Source organism: Mustela nivalis, assembly GCF_964662115.1.
Source record: "Mustela nivalis genome assembly, chromosome: 2".
NCBI classification, from domain to species: domain Eukaryota; kingdom Metazoa; phylum Chordata; class Mammalia; order Carnivora; family Mustelidae; genus Mustela; species Mustela nivalis.
The window spans coordinates 178,484,063-178,507,768 of NC_139021.1; the positions used below are offsets into that span (position 1 = coordinate 178,484,063).

A 23,706-nucleotide genomic window follows, 5' to 3' on the forward strand; every position below is an offset into this window, starting at 1 on the left:
AGCACGTACAATGCATGCCTCAAAGGCCACTTACTATTGTTTTCATGTCAACATGCACACTTCGCATTTTCATCCTGTTAGATTAGAGTTGATATTCTTTACAGTGTATTTATTGAACCTGCTTTCTGTGCAGGCTCTGCTCTAGGAGCAGGCTTCTAGTGTCAAACAAGACAGGTCTCTATCCTCATGAAGGATATATTCTAGATGGAGACTCAAATAGTACTTGAATAAACCAGTAGTAACTCAGGGGACAGGTTCCATTAGTGTTAAGTTGATATGTGCTATGAAGAAGAATGTTTATACATACATGGTATAGAGAGAGGTCGGTACTGACAGACAGATAGAGATGGTACAGATAGAGATATCCTATAGATAGGATAGAGAATAGAGGGGGTGAGGACAGCGTTTGGTAGGATGGTCAGGGACAGCTTGTCTGATCATCCAGGTTGGAACCGGATGGTCTGGGGCATGGGAGGGAAGATTCCTACTGAGCGGGCTCTGGGAGTCTTGACGGGAGGCACCACTTCTCCCGGCTCCGGATCCCATTGTGTGTTTTATTCAATGAGACCCTATGGATGCCGGCCCTACCCCAGGGAGTGGCAGGTTTGAATAAAGAGTCAGGGTCATTCAGGATACACTCAGGGTAGAGAGGAAGGTGGTGGGAAAGAACAAAAGCCAAGATCTCAGAAGGTGGCCATGGAAATAGAGCCAGAGAGACACAGAGAAAGGCTGCCTGACCTGAGCCAGTTCCCAGAGGGAAGGATAGAAGGACAAATTCAAGCAATATTTAAGGGACCAAGTCCACTAGCGGGACATGTGGTTGGAAGGAGGCAGCAGCAGTGACGGCAAATGTTACCAATGATGATTTTATTTAAGTCATTTCTGCAGATTTCCTTGGGGACATTTACTGTGCCTTTACCTCCTCAGATTAGAGGACATCTATGGGTGCCCTTATGACTTTGTGGAAGTGTTCGATGGACGGCAAGTTGCCTCACTCTCCATGGGCAGGTTTTGTGCTGGAACAGAGCTTTCGTTCCTCTCCTCTTCAAACGTCATGACTGTGGCGTTCCGGAGTGACGCCATGATCACCAACACAGGGTTTTATGCTCTGTACAACGCCATTCAGCAGGATGAAAGGGAGAATGGTGGGTATCCTGATAGGGACCTTGGAGGGAGCTTAGATCTAATTTGGGTCCTTTCCCTTTATGAGAGGAGATGCTTTCTAAATCTGACCCGCAGGGTCCGTCGTCACTAATGACATCCTGAGCAACATCCACTCTGACACGAACAGCCCCAGGGACCCCTCACCCTGCTCTGCCACTCGCTGTCATTTTCCACCGCCACAACGTCCTGGCTGAAGAAACAGAGGGCTGGGTTTTATGCCTTGCGTTGGCTGGGTGTGTAGATGGAGGACCTGAACGAGGGTCTCTCTTTTCCAAAGGAAGGGAAGACACAGTAGGGCAAGTCCTTCTACAACAAACCTACGTCAAATTACAACTACCAGCCCACCTAATTCCAACTGAATTCCATACAAAAACCACCCAGAACAAACCTCCTGGTTTCTGTAGCAGGGCATGGGGAATATTCTAGAGCTCTCAGTGGTTTATGCTTAGGGTGACTGTGCAATTTATTCTCTAATCAGGATACTTGTGAGGGCTTAAAAGGGATTCTAGAATAATTAAGAGGCATTACTTGATCTACAACGGTTGTAAATCCGGATTATTCTAGGCAAATCAGGACACAAGGCCACCCTACCTAGAATCTGATAGCCTAAGGTGAGAAAAATGTGCCCAGGTGCTGGGCATTCTATAACTGCAGAAGGTCCTAGAGTTTGGAGGTGGCACCACAGCTCAGAAGCCTCTGTTTTCCTGTCTTTCAGGTGTATCCCTGAGACTGGTGAACGGCAGCCACAGGTGTGAGGGCCGGGTGGAGGTCTTCTACAATGGCACCTGGGGCACTCTGTGCGATGACAGCTGGGACCTGACAGACGTCAGGGTGGTGTGCCAGCAGCTTGGCTGTGGCGAGGCCTTATCAGCCCCAGCTCAGAGCTACTTTGATGGAGGCACTGGCCACATCATGCTAGACGACGTTCAGTGCACAGGGAACGAAGCCAAGGTGTGGCAGTGCACACACAATGGGTGGTTCTCCCACAACTGTGGGCACCACGAGGATGCCAGTGCCATCTGCTCAGGTGAGACCCGTAGGGCCCGGCACACCTGGGAGAGGGTCTCGCACATCAGCAGCCTCTGGGAAGGGAGAGCTAAATGCCAGCAGGCCATTACTCAGAAAGGACTCTAGGACTTCAAGCCAGCTTTCTAAGTCACTTTAAGAGTTAGATTTCCTTCTTTCCAATTAGTGCGTCTGTAAAATGTTCCAGGTCTCCCCACCACCACTTAAAAGTTGTGATAATTAGATAGAGGATTTGTATCATCAGACATCCCATTCCTGGCTAGACATGCCACAGTGTTGGGGACGGTCCCCTGTCCCTGAGTAGGAGTAGTAGCTGGTGTCCAAAGATGGCTTAGCGTGTACCAAGCTCCACGCTGAAACCAGTGCGTTCAGACCCTCATTTGACCTTCCCAGTCTCCAATAAAGGAGACTATTACATTCTCACCTTACTGACAAGACAACAAAAGCATATCTAAGGTCACACACGGTTCCTTCTCTGTTCAGTATCGTCTCCAAGATACTGGAGGGAAGACTGAGCTTGGCTCGGTTACTCAATGTCCTCCAGCCCCATAACTGAGCAAAAGGAAAGAAATACCATATTTTTTTATTTGCTTTCAGTTTCAGTATCTCCGGCAATTAGATAAAATATCATGAGGCTGAAAAGCAGAGTGTGCCCCTGACCTGGCTGCCAATCCTTAAGCAGCATTGACGGGTTTGGTACTACATTCCCAACTGCCCACAAAGAATGTGTTTGATCCTTAAAAAAAAACAAAACAAACAAACAAAAAACCCTGATTTTCTTTTGTGAACCACATGACTTACTCTTACTCATGTAAGAACCACATGTCTTACTCTTTCTTTCTTTCGGTCTTTGAGTAGGTGTCGATGGGAATCCAAAAGTAGGACCAAAAGGTACAGTCGCTCTTGTGTACATTTCAACTGCTGCCAGGTCTCTGAGTGATGTCTGTGACCCTGGTTACTGGTTAATCCTGTAATCCGAGCACAGGTGACAGCATAAACCTTCTTTTGCTCAGGAATCAGAGCAACACAGCCCACTGATGTTGACCTATTGATGGCACTGGCTGGGAGAGGGCGGGTGGGGGTTGGTGGTCAGCATTCAGGTTCACCAGCAATGTCATACGTGGGCCCCAGGGCTGCGGTGAGTCGGCTGCTGCTGTGATAGAGGGCTAGCTGCTCGCAGGGATGATCACACCACAGATGCTGCAGAGGAGAGCAAGGAAATGAGAACCCCAGGCCAGCCCTCAAGGAGCTGTATCCAACCTCTCCCATCCGCACCCGTAGTGTGCAGACGGCCCAGCTCTTAAAGAGACAGCCACCTCTGCCCAGAGCAGCCACAGCTTTGAGTGTCAGTATTTTTGAGGAATATCCTGGATAAAAATCCTGGCTCACGTATCATTCTTCCTCTGTGTGTTTTCACAGACTCCGCTGGTGATGGTCCTGCTGCAGGTGCGTCAACTTTACGTAAACCCTTCTCAAGGTTTTAGATGTGCCTTATCGTCAGTGTAACCCTTCCGGCCGCTAGATGGTGCTCTCTTCCTCTTATATGTGAGAAGCTGCAACACCAAGGAGCCTTTAATTTAAATTTCGCACCAGACCCAGTATTTCAGCCATAAAAGGGATGTTTTATGGGACGTGGGTGTCTGACGTCAGCTGGGATTGATATGTATAATACAAGGCATCTTCCAACACAACCAGCCAGTGACGCGCCCTGAGAAAGGATGCTTTAGGCTCGCATTGTCCTTGTGACTTTCCACGAAAACACACACTCAGCTCTGTCTGGGCATCTCGGTCCAGAAAGCCCTGCCAATCCTATGGTGGTGTCATTCCTCCTCACGAAGCCCTGTAAGCTCGAAGGGACTGGTGTAACCCTCTTATCTGATGGAGAACAGCGTCAGAACCTCAGAGGGGTCCCCCAAACCAACTTTTCTCTTATCAGGCAAACCAGCCCTGGAGTAAACGCCCCTCGCTCCTCCTCCCCGTGCCCTCTGATTCCTCGGAAAACACCAGCTCGGGTCAGCGCCTCCTCCTGATGGGGTCTCTTCACCCTTTCTTGCAGATAAAAACTTCCACTGTGGCGGTTTGCTCACAAATAATTCGGGCTCCTTCTCCAGCCCTTGGTATCCTAAGAAATACCCTATAAATGTGGTGTGTGCCTGGGACATCCACGTGGACGCCAGGGTTCATATCAAGCTCACATTTGAAGTGGTGAAGTGAGTAACTGTCTCCCACTTTGCTCTGTTTTGTCAACACAGTTATTGTATGGTGACTCACATAACACAATAAAAAAAACATAAAATAAAATATAAATAAAAAATAAACATAATTATCCTACCCACTGCCCCTAGCCCCACCAAGAAACAAACGAACAGACAAATAGAAAAGAGCCACCTTCCACAGTTCATTCTCCAAAGCAACGAAGGCGTTAGAGGCCCATTGGGTGGCATTGATCGAAACTTTAAAGGCAAAAGTCTTTTAATGCTGCAGTTCCAGTTCCAGAAGATGAGTCCACTGATAGTCTCATGTGCTGAGGGTAATCATGGCGATGTTCTTATAGGAGCACTAGATTGGAAACGATCTAATTGCCATCAGTAGGGGATTGCTAAACACATTTGGGTCCACCACACACTAGGGGTATATGGCCATGGAATGGTCTGCAAGAAAGCCTTGGACAACAGGGCCGCGACTGACATCTGGGCTTAGACTCTATCTGAAAGGAAACTGTTTATAGTAACTGCTTCTTAGAAGCAGAATGAAGCCAGAGGGACCAGTCAGGGGTGGGAGAAATTTTACTTTTTACCAAACACCTGTCCATACCACTTAAATTCTGGTCTCTGTGTTTATCATGTGTGCTCAGGAAATGCAATTTCATGGAGATTTCCAAAGTGGGGGGTTTTTATAAACAGGAAGATACGTACTGCCTGTCAGCAGGGTCATACTTCCTTCCAACCGTGTGAAACGATGTGGGTCTCAGCTGGTCTTCCAGAACCATCCTTTCCTCAACCCTTCTGTGCAGAGCTGGGGGAAGAAAAGCCCCAGCAGATGGATTCTGAGTGATGCTGTTCCTTCACAGGTTGGAGAACTTCTACGGCTGTCCGTACGACTTCGTTGAAGTCTTTGACGGCCCGCAGAGTGAATCTTTTTCTCTGGGGAGGTTCTGTTCTGGTACAACCCCGACATTCACCTCCTCCTCAAATCGCTTGACGGTGGTCTTCCACAGCGACGCAATCGTCACCAACATGGGCTTTCATGCATCCTATGAGTCCATTGTGCAAGACGAGATCAATACTGGTAAGTCCTTTGGTCATTTTCCCTGCCTGGTGGCAGGCGAGGGCGGGTGGCCAACTTGGACAGGACACCAGGGATGGCCAGGGGACTCCCGCTCCCTCATTTACCCCCGAGGTCTGACTGGGCGAAGTAGTTGAAGACCCACTTGTGGGCTATGGAACAACACATCCACTCTCATCTCCCAGCACAAGGTAGTGGGCAGGGCTCACACCTGACGCTGCCTTGGGACCTGTTTCATTCCACACACATGTGTCGTCTCTACACCTGCTTCCGGTGCTGCCCACCAAGAGTGGCCACAACCAGGGTCAGTACACGTGGTGCTGCCCACCCCACACTGCCCTTTCAGGGGCTCCTTTCACCTCTGTCAGGTAGACAATCCTGTCTAAGGGAAAAGCTTTAAAAAACAGCCTTCAGAAAATCATACAGAGGGTACCTGGTTGGCTCAGTGGGTTAAAGCCTCTGCCTTTGGCTCAGGTCATGGTCCCAGGGTCCTGGGTCTCTGCTCAACAGGGAGCCTGCTTTCCCTGCCCTCTCTCTCTCTGCCTACTTGTGATCTCTTTCTCTCTGTCAAAAAAATAAATAAAATCTTTTAAAAAAATCACACAGATGTGAGAGCTCAAACCCAAGTATCCTTGGCCCACTTTAACCCTCAGTGGCTCTCTCCCCACGTCGGAGCAGAGAGCCCTCGAAAGCTGGTCAACTCCCAGGAAATGCCCAGGCCCTTCCTCAAAGGCAGGAGCAAAGGTAGGGTGTCCAGAGCATGACCGAGGCATGTCTCCTTTCCCAGATCTGGCCCTCAGGCTGGCCGGCGGCAGCCACCGGTGCGAGGGCCGCGTGGAGCTGCACTACAATGGCACTTGGGGGACAGTGTGTGATGACAGCTGGGACCTGCGTGACGCCCAGGTGGTGTGTGGGCAGCTGTCCTGTGGCAGGGCGGTGTCGGCCCCCAGCAGGGCACATTTCCGCCAAGGCCTGGGCCCCATTGCCCTGGACGACGTGGAGTGTAGAGGGACAGAAGCCAGGCTGTGGCAGTGCCTGCACCGTGGCTGGTTCTCCCACAACTGTGGCCACCACGAAGATGCCGGCGTCGTCTGCTCAGGTGGGTCTGATTCTGACCCAGGTGGGTGGGCGGAATGGCGTTCCCAACTGCACTCAGAGCAGGAAGGAATCTTAATGTCGCTGTTTCCCAAGCTTTCCCCATTCCAACACTCCTGCATGGCTTCTGTCCATCCACCACCCACAGCACTTTCCCCAATACTTTCTTTCTCATGGACTCTTCTTTCACTTACATGAAATCATTCTAAAGGAAGTTCTATATTCCCCCCATACGTGGACAGCCAGGATCACTTACCGTAAACAGACAATACATACCAATAGACACTGTGGCAATAAAACAATGTTAAAATGTTAAAAAAAAATTAAAACAAACAATGGTCTCTCTAATGTGATCAATTCATGCTCATGCATATTTGAAAATATCCTTCATCAGAATGGAACTCAACTTAAAATTTTAAATTATAATGCTTTATAAATATATAACTCTTAAACTAGAAGATGCACCATCTCAAATTATCTCACGTCCCACCAGTGATGAGTCATGCCTCTGGGAAACATCTCTTTGGTTCATCCCCCTTGTTGCCCAGGTGACACAGAGATGGCTCTTAAAGTCACAGAGCTGGGAGCCCAGGTCCCAGCCCAGCACTGTTATTCCTCAGTTTTGTCTCGGTTGAGTTTCTGCAAATGAATTCCAAAGCCCACATTTATCTCTGCTTCTCTCTGGGTCTGGCTGGGAAGCGGCAAAGTTGTTTATCAGCTAGACCTGGCCACAATGACCAGAGGATAGAAGAGCAAGCAGGGGTGGGTATCCTAGATGCTTCTGAGAGGAGAAGAGAGACATCAAGGGGCAGAGTCAGTGTTGAAGCAAAGCAGGAGTGGAAGTCATGAGCTGAATATGACATCTGAGGACAGGGCTGGGGGCCGAAGGAGCGGGGAGGTGTGGAACCAGGACCATGGACAGAGTCACACGAGGTGGGTGGGAAGTGATGGGGACAGAGTTCAGCTTCACCCCTGGCCTGCGGCTCCTTGGCTCCCTCCAGGTGCTGATGCTCCCAGTGTGTGTCCTTGACACAAACCTAGTTCTGCATTTTGCAAACTGACACTTGCTCTGGGAGGCAAGATCCAGGAAGAATTACAGAATCAAACCAACTGGAAAGTTAGGAACTCCACATAAGGCAACCAGCACTGTGGCCAGTTTGGGGGTGAGGAAGACACTGTGATGTCCAGCAGCTCGACAAAAATGAACCAGTGACCCAGGACATCTAGTGCTTACAATCATGGCAACTCAGGGCCATCTCCCCTGCCCAGATTGGGTGCAGTTTCTCCCCAGAACAAGAGACAGACCTTTCTGTTTCAAATAAGTAGATCAACCTCTCAGGTTTGAGAAGAATGGAAGGACATGACATATGCTCACCTTTTGATCCATGTCTCTCCTAGCCTCTCTGCCTTACTCAACACCATCATCTGCTACAAGTCACCCAATTTCAGGTAATTTCTATTAGGGTTTATTGAGTAACTGTAACGTATCTTGGCAAAGTCATCGTGGGCAGTACGACAGTGGTTTGGAAGCCAAAGGCCCTCGATCTACCATCCTGGCTTCATCAGTTACAAACTGTGGGATCTTGAATAAATCTCTGAACCCCCTTGTGCCTTCTCCTGTAGATATGGATGAGGAGGAGGATAAAGGTCTTTGCCTCCTAAGGCCGTGCTGGGACACAGCATTCTCTCTGTGTAGGATGGGCAGGGCAGTGCCTGCCATGGGGGGAGGGGGACACTATTTAGAGGCAATGGCCACCTTCCAAGCACTGCAAGGAGTCATCTTGGTGTGTGCTACTTTCTGCCTGACAGAATGACAAAGAATGAAGAAGCTGTGCACCCAACTTGGTCTTTCCCTGACTCTGTGACCAGCTCAATGGTTGTCATATTTTAAATTAGGTCAGCACCCTGTTTGTGGCAGAGTCTTCAAGAGTAAAATACAATATACAGGGGAGTTAGGAAAAAGAAATGCCCCCACACCTTCAAAGGAAACACCAGAGTAGGTTAGGCTAAACAAGGAATGTTTTCTTTAAAATCTCTCTGATTTAAAAAAAAAAAAAAAGTATTAACTACCATGCTCTGATTTTCTAGAATGAGCCTCAGTTGCTTGTCCTGCTGGTACATACACCAGCTGAGCGATGGCAGGGCGCCCCCTGACTAAGCGAGGACCAGGGAAAGGACTTGATCTAGAATCAGGAACTGTACGTGACCCACAAGGCAGAGGGCCCACGGACAGTTCACTGAGAGTTAAATAGGTTTGACATGTAAGATGTGGTGTCCTGTTCTTTTGTGTTTTACTCTGCCCTTAGCATCTTTCCCGGAGCCGACAAAAGTTTCCACATCAGCAGGTAAGCTGTTCCTCTCTCCTCACTTGCCTTCGCTGACTTGAGTTTTAGCTCAGAAATGCTCCAGCGCGATGGCCGTGGGAGAAAATGTTGCCATTGGAAACACTCCCCGCCCCACCCCCAGCCTGAGGCGGGCGTGCAGGGAACTGCTGCGAGCGGAGGGGGCTGAGGATATCAGGGTTTGCCTGGAAAATCTGTGGTTGGCAAGTGAGTGGCAAGAAGCTAGGAGATGCATATTGACTTCTGGGGACGGGTCTGGAGGGCTGAGGGTGGCCCGCTCAGCCCAAATCTCCCCACGCCCGACTCCCACCACGAGCTGTCCCTGGCTGTGTTCTGAGCACAGCCCACCTCTGTTCCCTTCTGCAGCCCTGCCCTTCGAGCATGAGGGGCAGCCAGGAACGACCGTTCTGTGCGCTCCCCAGAGCGGCCGCACTCATGTGCTGTGTTGTTCCCAGCAATGTGCTACGTTCCCATGTTGTGTTGTCCCAGCGACCCTGGGAACAACACAGAGGAAAGCTATTGTTGTCAGATGACCAGCATGTGCATGGGCACACAGAGAATATCACACACACACACACACACACACACACACACACACACACACACACACGAAGTGGTATGTGCACATTAGCTTCTCAGGAAAAACCCAACAAACCCTGTGAGTGCCAGAAACCAACACTTCGCCCCACACCGGGCAGGACACGAAGCAGCTTCACAGGGAGGCGGCTCCGAGCCACCGGCTAAGGAGCAAAACGTTGTGGCAGGCAGCTGTAACCTGCAGAAGCGCAGTCATACCCAAGGCAAGAAAGAATAAACGAGGGAGGCGAAGTGAAGCGGGGAGCAGATCTGTTGTCACCGAAGATCAGCGGACACTCTCCAAGACGTGCCGGCTCTTCTGGTGGCCGTTGGAAGTGTCCACCGAGGTCCAGGCCTGCGGCTGATGAATGGGTCAGGCAGGTGTGAGGCCCACGCTGACACCCGGGGCACGGCGTGTGATGACAGCCGGTCCCTAGACAATGCCACGTGGTCTGCAGACAGCTCGGCTGTGGCCCGGCCGTGTCCACGCTCCCGGGCGCCAGCGTCCGCCCTGGGTCAGGCAGCATCCTTCCAGACAATGTCAACTGCGCGGGAAGCGAGTCGTCCCTGGGGCAGTGTCCTCCCGGCGCTGGCTCGCTCACAACCGGGGGCACCACCAGGACGCTCGTGTCTTCTGCTCAGGGGAGGGCAGGTCCCTCGTGGGCCGGTCATGGAGCTGCCTAGGCTGAGCCTGAAATCTGCACGGGGAGTCTGGAAACATCTCCATGCCTTAAAGCTGCCCCGCATCCAGGACAGGTTCCTGTTCTCACTCCGGAAGGGTTGCCAGCTGCTTCAGATATGGGAGGGCCCCGTGCCACTCAAGGGACTCCAAAGGTTAATCCGCTGTAAAATAATCAGTAATGGTACTTAGAAAGTTTCGGTGGATGAAACGAGTCATCCCACATGAAGCCTTAGTCAAGCATATGACACACGGTGAATGTACGACACGTTAAGTGTTTCACTGGGATTTTAGTTCCTAAGGCAAATTCTCTCGGAATCACTGTCTCGGAGGTTCAGGCCGGGCTGTAAAAACCCCAGCAGAACAGCCCAGGAGATAAGAACAACTGTTTACACAGGCTTGTTGGGCTGTTTTTGAACTGAGACCATGATTTTCAAACCACTCAACCATCCTCATTTCTATTACTTTTTAATCTTAATGAAGTCCCCAAAATTCATTTTCGCTTTTGTTATTTTTTAAAAGATTTTTATTTATTTATTTATCTCTTTATTTGGTTATTTGGGAGGGGGCAGAGGGAGAAAGAATCTCACCCGGGGCTGCATCTCACGACCCTGAGATCCTGACCTGACTGAGAAGCAGAGTTGGACGCTTAGCAGGCCACACCCCCAGGTGCCTCACCCCATTTCTATTATCAACCCTCCCCCCATTTTTCCTTATCTCTGCAGATTCTGCAGCTGCTGGGCGTCCGGGGATCCGTGAGTTCCCTCCCATTTTATCTGCCGATGGGTGACGAGCCACCTACTGCCGGGGGCGCCCACCCTAGGTCTCCCTCACCCGCCTTCACTCTCCTTGACAATGCTCTTCACTCCAGACCTTTCCCAGACGGCGAAGGTCCGGAGCTGTGTCCCATTCCCATGGGGCCGTCCTCTGGCTCCCCGAGGAAAAGCTGTTTGGGGTGTTGGCAAGCTTGAGGTCATCTTTCCCGTATAGGAGATCTGCGTGCCAGCAGGACTGAGACCCTGGCTCCTGAGCCGACGTAGGGCTCATCCACAGAGCGGGTGACAGGCCAGAGAAGGCAGGAGGCTCTGGGGGCAGGTGGTCCTGGTGGCAGCAAACTTTCCCAACTCCGCCACACCACCTGGCCCTCTGGATGTTGAGGCTGAACTCTGGGTACTGAGAAGCCCTCTGGGCCAATGGGGCCATACCCTCCCAACCCCAACATCCACTTTTTTTCTCTTATTGTCTTACTCCTCACCAGAATAGTTGTACACATGTGTGAGCCACCATCACGTTTTACATGCTAACCATTGGATTAGACTGGACGGGGTTGTTTAAAGGCAAACCCACGCATGGGAAGGAGAGGCTGTTGAGACAACTAGGCAGTTGCATGGATGGTTTGGAGTGTCCTTATGATGTTTTCTCTTCCCCATGTGCAGCTTCTTCAGCTCCTGGGGAGCAGCCGCGTGTCTTCCATCCAACAGGTATCTTTTCCATTCTTAGATTTTGTGACTTCTTTTCCTAGGCTGGCATTGGCAGCCCCCAGAAATGTAGCCAACGTAGTTTTCCTGGCCCTGAGGCTGTAGGGAATCAAAGCTGGTGAGATGGTGGGTTGTCCCCATGCGGGGACCTTTCCAAGGAGAACCAGCCACCCACCCTGCCTCAGTGGCATCACTGGACGTCTTGTAGGAAGAGCCTGACCCACATAGTGCTCTTGGGGGCCCTACTCTAAGGGAACCCCAGGAACCAGATCCACTTCTGGAGCTCAGAATATGAGAACCAACCTCACCTGCTTTTGGTTCAGGGGCAAGTTTCACCCAGTCACCATCTTACCTTCTGGTAGGAGCAATGCCCCCTCTTCTGCTCAGTTTCCCAGCCCCAACCTTCTCCCTCAACCTCCAATAAATACTTCAACCTTTTTAAAATTCAAGTAAGGTGAAATTAATTTTGTTCTGAGAGTTCCATAACATTTTTCGAGACCTGGGTAAGAAATAAGAAGTCTGAACGTCAAGTGTTCTGCTGAACGGTTTTGAATTTGTAGAGAAACCACACGACAAATGATACTGCAGACAGGAAGAAAGCAGAAGTTTGTTTTTAAGTGTGTCTTCTACAAGGTCACCATGTGGCCCCGGTTCCCATAAAGAAGTGGCCCAGTGAGTGTGAACCACTGTAGAGACGGTGCTAAATTTCAGAAACCAGACGCAGTCCTTGGTCCCCTCTGCATCTATGGTGTCCCCGTGGACACAGGCTGTGCAACCAGTGGCCAGAGGGCTGGGGCTGGGGTAGAATTCTCTAGCTGGGAATGCTGTCTCAAATATTGAGAGTGGCCAGAACCTTCTCCAGCCCCTCTGCCCTTGGCCCCTGCAGATCCTCCTGTGGTGCAGGTGCGATTGCCGTGTGGAGAGCCTCTACGATGGCCGCTGGGGGGCGGTGTGTGACCACCTCTGGGGCCTGTCTGCGGTGCAGGTGGTGAGCCGGCAGTTGGGCTGCAGCCAGGCCCTGGTGGGCCGGAGGGGCAGTCTGTTTGGTGGCAGCTTGGGCCCCATCTTCCTAGACACTGTGCAATGTACAGGCAACGAGAGAAGCCTGGGGTGGGGCCACCACCTCAGCCTGTCGATCCATAACTATAGACACCACGAAGAGGCTGGGGCCATCTGCTCAGGTCCCTGAACTCTCCCTCAGCCCGGCTTCCCGCCGTAAGCAGCAAAGCTGGACCTGCCAGGAGGCCAACCCCCAAAGCCTTGGGCTTCCAGGTCATGAAAACAGCTGGTCCCATCTGCCTGGAATTTTCCCAATTGTAGCGCTGGAAGTCCCCTGTCCCGGGAACCCCCTCAGATTCGGCTAACCCAGGACACTGGTTGCGCTAGTCTCAGGTGTGTCGGATATCACAGCCTGTTCCCCTGCTCCTAGGAGAGCCGAGATCCTCGGAGCAAAACCATGCCTGGGAAGTGGGAAGTTGAGCCCCTGCTTGAGATGGTTTTTAATTTCCAGGAATGATTTTCTGATGTGTGTCAATCTCATAAACTTCTCACGAAGCTATTTCTCAGAGAGAGCTTCATAGGAACGCGCTCTCCTGATTTGCTGTTGCCTGACTAGGGCTTTTCTTACCATTAGGGACAATTTTTTATTTCAAAAAAGCTGAATGAACACTTAAAAACCCTGTTTGGTTACGTTTTCCTACTAAATGAGACATGCAGCAAACATCTGTGACCCCGACCCCATGGCCCAGAGCCACCCCCTTCTCAGAGGGTGGGGGAGACAAGGTCCCCAGACGGGTGAAGAAGCAGACAAGGTGAGGATCCTTCTCGCCTCCTGTGTCACTGGGTAGTTCTTTTAGTCCGCAGAGGGAGCCTTTGGTGCTCCAAACACGTCTTGGTATCTCTCTGTGAGACTCAGAGTCAAAATGTCATCAGACGCTCATGTGTCCTATTTATGTTAGCTTCAGGTCTAAGTGGCTATGGATGGCTCCTCCCTGGAAAAGCTCCGCTAGAGCCTTTGGATTAGTGTCCATAAGCCAGGGTCTCACCAACAGGGGGGAAGGTGGTGGTAGAAATCCAGTCGCCTCTGCCAGTCCGTTCTGAGCTGGCAGTTGGCACAGATGTGGGTTCACACACCCACTCAGCTGGTGCGTCTGCCATCGTTTCGCAAGTGTGCGCCGCGCTAATGCAAGTGCCTTGGGTTTTCTCTTGCAGCTGCAGAAGCTGTCCCAGAACCAACAGAAACAAATCCCAAAGCCGGTAATCCTTTTACGGCTTGTTTCGGGGCTTGCCAGTATTGACTCTTTCTAGTGGATTCCCTGAGGCTACAACCAGGAATGTCCATGACTGGAGGGTTCAGGCCCCACACTGTGGAAGAGGCTGCAAGCAGGGCTGGCTCTTGGTCTAGTCTCTGCTTCTAAAATTTATCTAACTGTGAATCTGGTATACCAGAACCAGTTTTGACTAAAGAAAACCATGAAAAGTTGACTTTGACCTATTTCTATGCTGTTGCTTAGCAATTTAATGACCAGTTCTAAAATCAGTATCTATCCTTACCCTTGAAATTATCCTATTTCTTTTTTTTTTTTAAGATTTTATTTATTTATTTGACAGAGACACCACAAGTAGGCAGAGAGGAAGGGAGGAAGCAGGTTCCCCGCTGAGCAGAAAGCCCGATGAGGGGCTCGATCCCAGGACCCTGAGATCGTGACCCGAGCTGAAGGCAGTGGCTTAACCCACTGAGCCACTCAGATGCCCCCAATTAACCTATTTCAAAGGAACAAGTATCTGAAATCAGAGCTTGCCCAGAAAAACCAGTCCCTGCATTTGTGGGCAATAATGTAACTTTTTTCTGTGAGACTTGGGAAAAGGAAGCAAGAGATGGTAGAGTAGTGGACTTCAGGGTTGGCTAGGGTACAAATTGCGGAAAAGTCCTATTAGAAATTACTTGCCAGAAGAGCTAATCCCATTCCAGTAACAACCCAAGTCTTGCCCAGACTTGCCCGCCATCAGGTTGGTGGTGGGAGGAGCCGTTGTGACGATACACCACAGTGGCACATGGGTGACCATGTGGGATGACCTCTGGCACCGATGCAACCGACGTCGTGTGTTGGCAGCCAGACTGTGAGGAGGGCATCGGAGCCCTGGGGAATGGCCACTCCAGGGAGGGTGTGGGGGGCGTCCTCCTGGACAATGTGCAGGGCCGGGTAATGAGGCCACAGTAGGCCAGTGCTGGCACTGGGCTTGCCATGCAGCCACCATGGATGCCGGAGTCCTTGCTTCAGGCACTCACTCTTGACTTTCTCCTGACATTGCCGGAGCCACAGCCCTGGGGGTAGGCAAGAGGGACATGAAAATGAATATGCGGAAGCTCAGGCCCCTTGGGGTCCTCCAGACACCTGTTATGGTCCATTCTGGTTCCCAGAAGCCTCTGGGTCCTTGTTAGCCTCTCTTAATCTGCCGATTTACCCAACGTTTGAGCCTACACTCACAGGTTTACTTTGGAGCCCTCAGTCTCTGCCCTCTTCAAAGATTTACCAGATTCCCTGTTATCCACCCACTGGGGTAACTGCTCTTCCTAGTCTTTGGCTTAAAATTATGTTTTGAGCCGAAAACTGCCTTTGTAGTGCTGCTTTGGGGAGTTCCATGAACAAGACCAAGTCCCTCCCACCTGGGCCCTTTGTGAAAGCATCACCTATTTCCAGGGGGCCCCTGGTTTGAGATGGCTTCCCTTCCTCTTTTTTTTTTTTTTTCTCCCAATTCAACCCATGTACGCATTATTTCAGGCTGCCAAACCAGTATGACTACAAAAGCAGATAAGATGAAATGAAAATACGCACTGCCCAGCTACTCTTAATTTTGTAGAGCAAAGACAAGAATAAAGAGATTCAGCGAATGCATCCATTTACTTAACAGATAGTTCCCGAGCTCTTTCCCTGCACCAGGCGCAACTCTATGGGAAGACACCGAAGTGAGCACCGCAGGTGCTGATCCTGCCCTCATCAGGCTTCCTTACTAGGGCGAGAGGTCAGGATGCCTTAGGTGTGCCTTAGTAGATCACTCACAATAGTGACATGGAATGCAGAGTCATAACGGACTTGATCAGGTTGAGGAACCACTCTCCTTTCCTATTCAGACATTGGTGCTATGGTATAAACTAGGCAGGTCACTGAAAATGAGCACATCAGTGTTGGAAACCTAAGGTCAGAATTGGGAAGGTTTCTATACTCTGCAACCCCAGGAAATCTTTGCTCCGCACGGCATCAGAGAAACAGCCTTCCTGACCCATGCGGCGTGATTACACCGTCCTCACGGCCAAAGATGCGTCTCACTTCCTCCTTCACGTGGCCCTAGCTCCCGTTCGGTCTCATCCAAGAGGCTTTTCTTATTTGTAATTTCACATTTCAGACATCATTTTTGTGTCTAGTTTTAGTACATCTGAGACATAAATGTTTCAAGTTAAAAGGTAGCTTCTAAATTTTCTGTTGGTGGGTGGGATTTTTGTTTGGATTTTCTCTTACTTTGGTTTTGGTTTTGCTTTACAGTTTCAGCACCAGCCGCAGAAATGACCACTTCGCCTGGTAATTTTATTTTCATTCTTGCTTTATAGAAATTACAGATGGCCAGATGGTCCCGCATATGGTTAGGGTTAAAGTTTATCCATCACCAGAAACTAAATATTGAGCTCATATCAAACTAATATAAGGTGCTCACATATTCATCAAATGCTTGGTAACTTGGGCAGATACAGCCTCCATCCCTTCTGTGTGAAGGACATCACTTGCCCAGTGTGTGCCCTTGGCCCTTGGTGCACCTGCAGGTCTCTGAGATCATATTATACTGACATAAGACTCCTTCAGATTCACACATTTGGGAATTCAATGAGTTCATTTTTGGAACAACGCAGGACTTTGGGCATCATGGGCAAATCTATCCCTGTAATCTGCATTTTCAGAAAATAATAGAGTACCACATCTCCCGTGTATGTTTCACAATACAGTACACCAACCCAGTCATATGCAAATTTTAAAAAATAATTTAAATAACTAAATAAGTCAGGGGGATACCATATCCTGCCCTTGAAGATTCTGCCTGTTAGCCCATTAATGTCTCTGACAAGTCCCGCAGTAAAGGATCTTTTTAACACTTGTTTTGACTCAGTGTTTCTCAAAATTCTTTGACCACTGAAACCTTCCAAGTAGAAATATAGCATCACAGAATTTGGAGCTCAAGAATCTTGGCTTGTGTTCTGGCTCTAGCCTTTACCAACTGGGTGACAGTGGGCAAGTGTCCTTACCTCCCAGAGCCTCCTTTCTTCATCTGTAGAACAGGAAGAGGAAGCTTGTCCTGGAGATTGGGTGGCACACACCAGTGCCAGCACACACACACCAGTGCAAGTGCACACATCAGTGCAAGCACACACACACCAGTGCAGGCACACACACACCAGTGCAAGCACATACCAGTGTAAGCTCACACCAGTGCAAGCACACACCAGTGCAAGCGTACAGTGATGGGAGCTCGATAGTCACATTACTAAGGGATGTGTGTGCTGCTCTTGGCTGAGTATCTGGCTCTTTAGTTTAAGCAACACATGTGTCTTTTTGTGAACTTCCCTCTTGGGGACTTTGGGGATCATCCTAGAGCTTGAGTTAATCAATATATAGCTAAGTAAGTTGGAGACATGCCATCTCAAACCAAATAAATTCAAGTCAAGTTTTCTCCAATGGTAAACACTCATGAAAGTAGTTCTTGGTTCATGTTTCCAAAATCTCAGAACCCTCTGCCAGGCTCTGGAGAAACTGACCTCTAAGAAAATCAGATAATGAAACCAATTTGTGTCTTTGTGGTTGGGTCTGTGAGAATCAGCTGCCAGCTCTCTCAGGCAAGGTCAAGTTCAATATGGCAGCATCACCATATAAGATTTTTTTCAAGATTTGGAAGAAACCTTAGAGACTGTTCAGACCTAAAATCACAAACAGGCAGTCCATTGAATAAGTTTGGACATGGGGGCGGTTTTAATTCAGACGAAAGAGTTTTGCCAATGTTTAATTTTCTTTTAATACCACATTTTACAAATGAGTGATTTCATATAAAAGTCCAGATTTCAAGCTCTTTTGGAGAACCCACAGAATAGGAAATGCTAGAACGAATTTTGTCAAGACACCAATTGTCCAGGGTTGAGCAGGCAGGGGACCCTTTACATGGGCAGTGCTATCTGGTTTCTTCCTGGCCTGTACCCATTATTTCTGGGGCTAGTGGCATCTCTGCATGAATGCTTGATACCTCCCAAACTTCAGTGTTCAAATAAATCACCTGGAGATATTTTTACATTTTTTTAAGATTGATCGATTGATTGATTTTAGAGGAAGAGAGAGCAGAGAACATGAGTGGGAGAGGCAGAGGGAGAGGGAGAGAGGATTTCATGCAGACTTCCTCCTGAGCACAGAGCCCAACCCAGGGCTCCATCTCATGACCTTGAGATCATGACCTGGGCTGAAACCAAGAGTCAAACGTTTAACCTTTTAACTGACCGAGACACCCAGACACCCAGCCTGGAGATCTTTTGAAATGCAGGCTCTGATTCCATTGTTCTGGGGTGAGTCTTAAGGGTCTGCATTTCTAACAAGGTGATGCGAGGCTGCTGGTCCATGGACTGGCCCTTCAGATGCAGCAGAGGAAGCTGAGAGATGCAGCGGGACTTGTCCACAGCCACATACCTGGTTACACAAAAAGCAGAGACTCCAACCCAGGTCTCTTGGATCCCAGACCCAAATACCATCTTCCTCATTATTTATTTCCCTTAGCTCAAGGATACAGAGAATAGGAAAATCAAATAGGAACAGAGCGTAATCAAATATGAACACAGCTGGGGCAGAATTTGTAAACAGGATTATTTTAAAAAAATACTACTTATCAATAAACTGGGTGGACAAGGATGGTATTTAATTAAAATTTCCTTGAATTACGCTTGCTTTGACAGTTCCTGATTCCACTGCTGCCACAGATTTGGTCCTTGGAACTGGTAACAATTCTTCTGCTGATTTGTCCTCTTCCTGCCTTTCGGGGATATTGCTGTATTGAAATTCTACCTAGATAGTACGCTTTTACTATTTGTCCAGGGGTGGTTTGGCTGAGTTAATCCCTTGGAAAATGGACTATAATCCAGAAATAGACACAGAGGGCCTCTACACAGCCAAGTTTAGGTCCCAACATTCAAGCTCACATGAGAGTATATACAGAGCCTGTGGTTCTCACTTCCTACACACACATGGTGTCCCCACTGTGTATTATGAAAGACAACAAACCAGGAGGGGTATGGGGACAAGGAGGGAGAAGAGCTACTCATAGAACAGCCACAGTGGCAATAGCAAGAAATGCTAACCGATCATCTGACAGCCATAGAAGTGTTCCAAAACCCAGTAAATGTCACCAGACTCTCTAAATGTTATGATATGGACCCCAAATGCCTACTAACCTCAACATCCTTTGAGGTACCCTAGTATGACAGCCCTGAGCCACAGTGATTTCTTCCCCAGGAGCCTCAGTCATGCAGATTGGACTCTGTCTTCTGCTTAAAAAGACAGGACAGGGAAACGTGCTCCATTTCAGGAAAGTTTTCATTTCTAATGGTTCATGTTTTGCTTTGGGTGCCTCTACTTTTATTCAGGAGGTTGGGAAGTAACTAGTCCTCACACTTGAATATTTCCAACAACAAAACCAGGTAGATGAGATCATAGGAAAGGCAGAATTGTGTAGAACTGGAAAATGCATAAAAACGTTCTGATCGATTGATTTTCCTGTTTGTGTTTCCTGTTTAGGCATAATGCCTACTTCAGCGGAAGTGACTTCTTCACCTGGTAATGCCCTCCGCCCACTGCAAATATAGGCAGATGGGTCAGCAAGACTGCCTGTGCCATGTCAACCAGGACAGTTGGGGGGGGGTGGGGGGAGTGCAGGGAGTGTCAGGTTGTCACTGTCTTTGAGCAGAATGCCCAGTCTGGGCCAAGCCCTGTGACAGAGCCAAGGTGGTGGTGTTGCCTCTCAGGAAGATAGGGACTGGTACTCGCTGGCAGGTGACATCACCTGTCACAGGTTCTCAGAGCATCACATATCTCCCCTTCATAGCACTGCTCACAGCTGCACTTTGACAGAGGAGGAGCCCTGTCTTGATTTCTTTGTTGTTTGACTCCCATATCTAGCACAGTGTCTGCCATAGAAGGAAAGGATGAATCACAATCCATTGTTAAATACATGAAGTCCTTGATTCCTATGCTCCAGGGACAGAGAGAAGAAAATGGGTTAACTGTAAAACAATTATCTTTGCCATTTGGCAGGTTTTGATCAATTGCCTTTTCTCATTTCCAGAATCTTCTACTATTACTATAACCACTTCAACAGGTAATTTTGGTGTTATTGTGGGTTCTATCCATCTTACTTGCTATAAATTATCATGTTTGGTTTTCCAGGGAGCTCATTTCACAATTGTTTCTGTCCTGATCAAATTATTTTATTCTTTAGAGACTTTAAATATGCTTCTATTGACCTGACTCACATAGGCCACCTCTGCACCCCCCATGGGGAATGAGATCCAGGAAGCACAGCTAAATGCGTGGGCCAAGGGAAAAATTAGTTTGGCCAATTCCCAAATTCAAAAATAAGTCATTCACTGGACAGACTGTTGATCTAACATCAACTGCCCATGATGGGAGCTCCTCCTGGAAACCAGTCATGGCATGGGTGTTGGCAGGATGGTGGAGAGCCAAACCATGGCTTTGACTGGTCCTCCTTAGACATTCGTCCAGCATTTGGTGAGGATGGTCATGTGCCAGGCTCTGTGCCAAGATATTGATGCAGAGTTGACCACAGTAACAAGTAACTTTTGTCTTGTACGATAATCTTGAATGATGCTGGTTGCAATGATATCTGAGGAGTTCCTAATGTGACTTTGGGGTGAACAATTTTACAAATATAGTGTTAGAGGTTTATTTGTGGGGAGGACAATAAAGAGGGTGCTCTCCCCTACTCTAGGTGCTAAAGCAATTAAATAAGACACCAGAGTCAAGACCAAAATACGGTCCACACTCCTGAGAAGGCTTGGTTGGAGGGCAACCCTTGGTACAAGAGGCAAATGGACCTGCCATCCCCTCCTTACCCTCAGTCTGGGTCTTGGGACAGTCCAAGAGCTTGCCCTTTCCCGTGTCACTGCCTTCCAACCATTCAAGGAGAGGAAGGAAGACCAGGTGTAGGAATCCCTCCAACTACAGAATCTCTGTTAGACAAACACATATTGGGAGAAACTTGGACCAATGGTTGTTGCCCTCTAAGTAGGTAATGTTCACCTTCTCCGAGGGGAGAAGTAAAGGGTGGGCAAGAGGAATGGAAACCCAAGGACTGGAGAGGTGCCCTGGAGGCAGTGGAGGATCTAGGGATGCCCCTGTCTGGAAAGCAGGAAGACCAGACAAGCCAGTTATACCTATACCATCTAGGATGGCCACCTTTATGTCTCTTGTATTTAGCAACACGTAGGCTTGATATGGCTGTCTTACTGTTCCTTTGTTATTTTTGTTCTCCTGCAGATTTAGTAGCAACCACTGTGACCTCCACACCAGGTAAGACACTGTCTCCTGCCCAAGTAAGTGCCTCTTCTTGGACTTCCATTCATCAGTCTAGGCTGTTCCATGGAAAGCTTATCCCCAGCCCCGCCTCAGTAAGAACAAACCCTCAAGTGTCCTCTCCTCTTGGCTGGTTTTTAGGTCTTCTCTTCTCTTTTTTACAGATACATCTTCATCCTCAGCAGAAGTGACCTCTCCCTCTGGTAAAGGCTTTCTTGTCATGTGGTTTAAATCATGAGACCAGCTTCTCACTTGCCATATTCGATTTTGAAAATGAGCCCACATAATGACCATGTTGACCACAAAGTAGACTGAATGAAAAGACACACTGAAGAGTCCTTTCTCCCATTTTTAAGTGTCCTATTTCCTCTGTCCCTATACAGATGTATCTTCAACTTCAGCAGAAGTGGACACACCCTCTGGTAATGTTTTCTGTCTGTCACATTTCTTAAGTTAAATATGATCAACTCTCCCTCTTTCTGTTGGACAAATGAACATAGGTAGTGAATATTTTGTCTGTGGCAGAAGATCCGATATGTCAACAGAAGTCCCAGCATCCTTTTAATAGAAATGAAGCTTCATGTTCTCTTCATCCATTCATAGTCAAAAAAGTGGTCCCTCTGCTAGGACATTCCCTCCACTTGTTGGCCTGGTCTTAATCAGATGTGCTCACGGGAGGCAAGGGCAGGGGCCCCCCATCTCCACTAGCCTGGTGACCTGTGTTAGATTACAGGTGGTGCTTTGACCTATCCCACACACCAAAATGCAAGAGAACTAGATTGTGATAATGTTGGTTCTACCCATGTGCAATTCCATCTTCTACCACACTGTTGTTCAAACCAAAACTCTCCATTGTCTTTTCACTGATAGGTGAGTTTGAGTCTTCTTTGTTTGCAGATATAACTCCCACTCCAGGAGAAAAAGCCTCTTCACCAGGTAGGTTCTCTACTCTCTGTGGTAGCCCTGGTGAGTGACTTTCTGAGAAACCATAGCCCAGCAGGAGTAGACACACTCAGAGAAAACACACTCTTATTTCCCCAAGAGCGGTCAGGAGAGGAGAGGGAGGTCTGGTTGGTTCCAGGCCACTGGAACCCACAGTAGTTATGATTCTGAACATGGTGGAGGCAAGTGCAGGGACAGGATGAGTAGGATAAGATAGCATTCAGCATCAATCCTGGACGACACGTTAGAGATGGCCCATGGCAACAATTCTCAGATGTTCATGTACAAGTGAATGGCCCGGAGAACTTGGTAAAATGCAGTTTTGGATTTCATGGCTCCAGATGGAGGCTGGATTCTGCATTTCTCACAGGCTCCCAGGTGATGCTTATCCTGCGGGTCACGGGCCACATTCAAGGAGTACAATGCTGAACCACTCCCCTTGTTTTGGAGGAAAATGAGGCCCAGAGAAGGAGGAAACTTGCCACTGCTTTAACTCAGGCAGCCATAACTAAGTATTACAGACCATGTGGCTTAAACAGCAGAAATTTATTTTCCACAGTCCTGGAGACTAAAAGTCTAAGATGAAGGAGATAGCAGAGAAGGACTGCAATGCCCACATTTTATGCTCCCGAAAAGCAGCGTGCTGTAGAAAGGGTGCATGTTCTGGGGTGTCCCAGGTGAGAACTGAAGATGTCCCAGGCATGTTTACAAGCTCTCTGAGTCTCGATTTCCTCGTCTCTAACATAGACAGTACTTCCTGGGAACAGCTGCTGTAGGGATTCGAGAAGGAAATTATAGGACATAGGATGGATGTTCAAAATGGGAATGGTTTGTCTCTCTGGCAACGTGCCAACTTCTCTTATACCGTTTTACTCCTGGATGTGTATGTCCACACGATAAATAAGCAGGGTGGGTTCTGCTCTATGCAGCTTATGGGTCAGACTTCTTTTCATAAACTTGGAGTATACAGTGTGAAATTTCAATGACATGCGATGTCATTAATGCTTTCTTTGGACTAGAAACAAATTTTTTCTCTCTCTTTTTTTTGGCAGCCGTAAATCTGATTTCAACAAAAGTGACACCATCACCTGGTAAAGATCATATGCCTGTTGCTAGATTAACCCTTAGTTGTATAGTAATTTATACAACCACAATCTATCCTAAAATGCATTGTCACTTTTTTGCTTCCTTCTGTGTATTTCACGTGGAAGTATACCTCTCAGATATGATCCTTCTCTTATCTAAAAATGTTTCTGAGAAATCTGATTGGTTTGCTTCATTTAATTGTCCTGATCAATTATTTTATTCTTTAGAGTTTTTAAATACATTTATATTGCCTGACTCAATAGCCACCCCAATAAATATTTTTCCTACAAAATTTTTCCTACAAAATCTAACACTTTCATACTCTTCCTAAAAAAATTCTGTATATTTGAAAGGCTTCTTTTCTGACCATTTATCAAATCATTTTCTTTTTGTAGAATAACAGGACACACCACTTGTTTCAT

The 23,706-nt window shown here is 48.3% G+C and overlaps 1 protein-coding gene across 1 annotated transcript in view; it reads left to right on the plus strand.

Moving 5' to 3' along the window:
* The window catches only part of LOC309860490 (scavenger receptor cysteine-rich domain-containing protein DMBT1), a 117,559-nt gene that overhangs the window by 82,097 nt on the left and 11,756 nt on the right, over nt 1-23,706 (plus strand). Inside the window, exons 45-64 of the mRNA XM_082722661.1 lie at nt 928-1,145; nt 1,880-2,191; nt 3,049-3,081; nt 3,610-3,636; nt 4,247-4,400; nt 5,261-5,478; nt 6,263-6,574; nt 7,969-8,019; nt 8,877-8,915; nt 10,893-10,922; nt 11,604-11,648; nt 16,187-16,222; nt 18,625-18,666; nt 19,463-19,501; nt 20,010-20,042; nt 21,221-21,253; nt 21,421-21,459; nt 21,640-21,678; nt 22,127-22,192; nt 23,251-23,289. Coding sequence (XP_082578787.1) covers nt 928-1,145; nt 1,880-2,191; nt 3,049-3,081; nt 3,610-3,636; nt 4,247-4,400; nt 5,261-5,478; nt 6,263-6,574; nt 7,969-8,019; nt 8,877-8,915; nt 10,893-10,922; nt 11,604-11,648; nt 16,187-16,222; nt 18,625-18,666; nt 19,463-19,501; nt 20,010-20,042; nt 21,221-21,253; nt 21,421-21,459; nt 21,640-21,678; nt 22,127-22,192; nt 23,251-23,289 — 1,805 coding nt within the window. The remainder of the gene's footprint in view (nt 1-927; nt 1,146-1,879; nt 2,192-3,048; nt 3,082-3,609; nt 3,637-4,246; nt 4,401-5,260; nt 5,479-6,262; nt 6,575-7,968; nt 8,020-8,876; nt 8,916-10,892; nt 10,923-11,603; nt 11,649-16,186; nt 16,223-18,624; nt 18,667-19,462; nt 19,502-20,009; nt 20,043-21,220; nt 21,254-21,420; nt 21,460-21,639; nt 21,679-22,126; nt 22,193-23,250; nt 23,290-23,706) is intronic.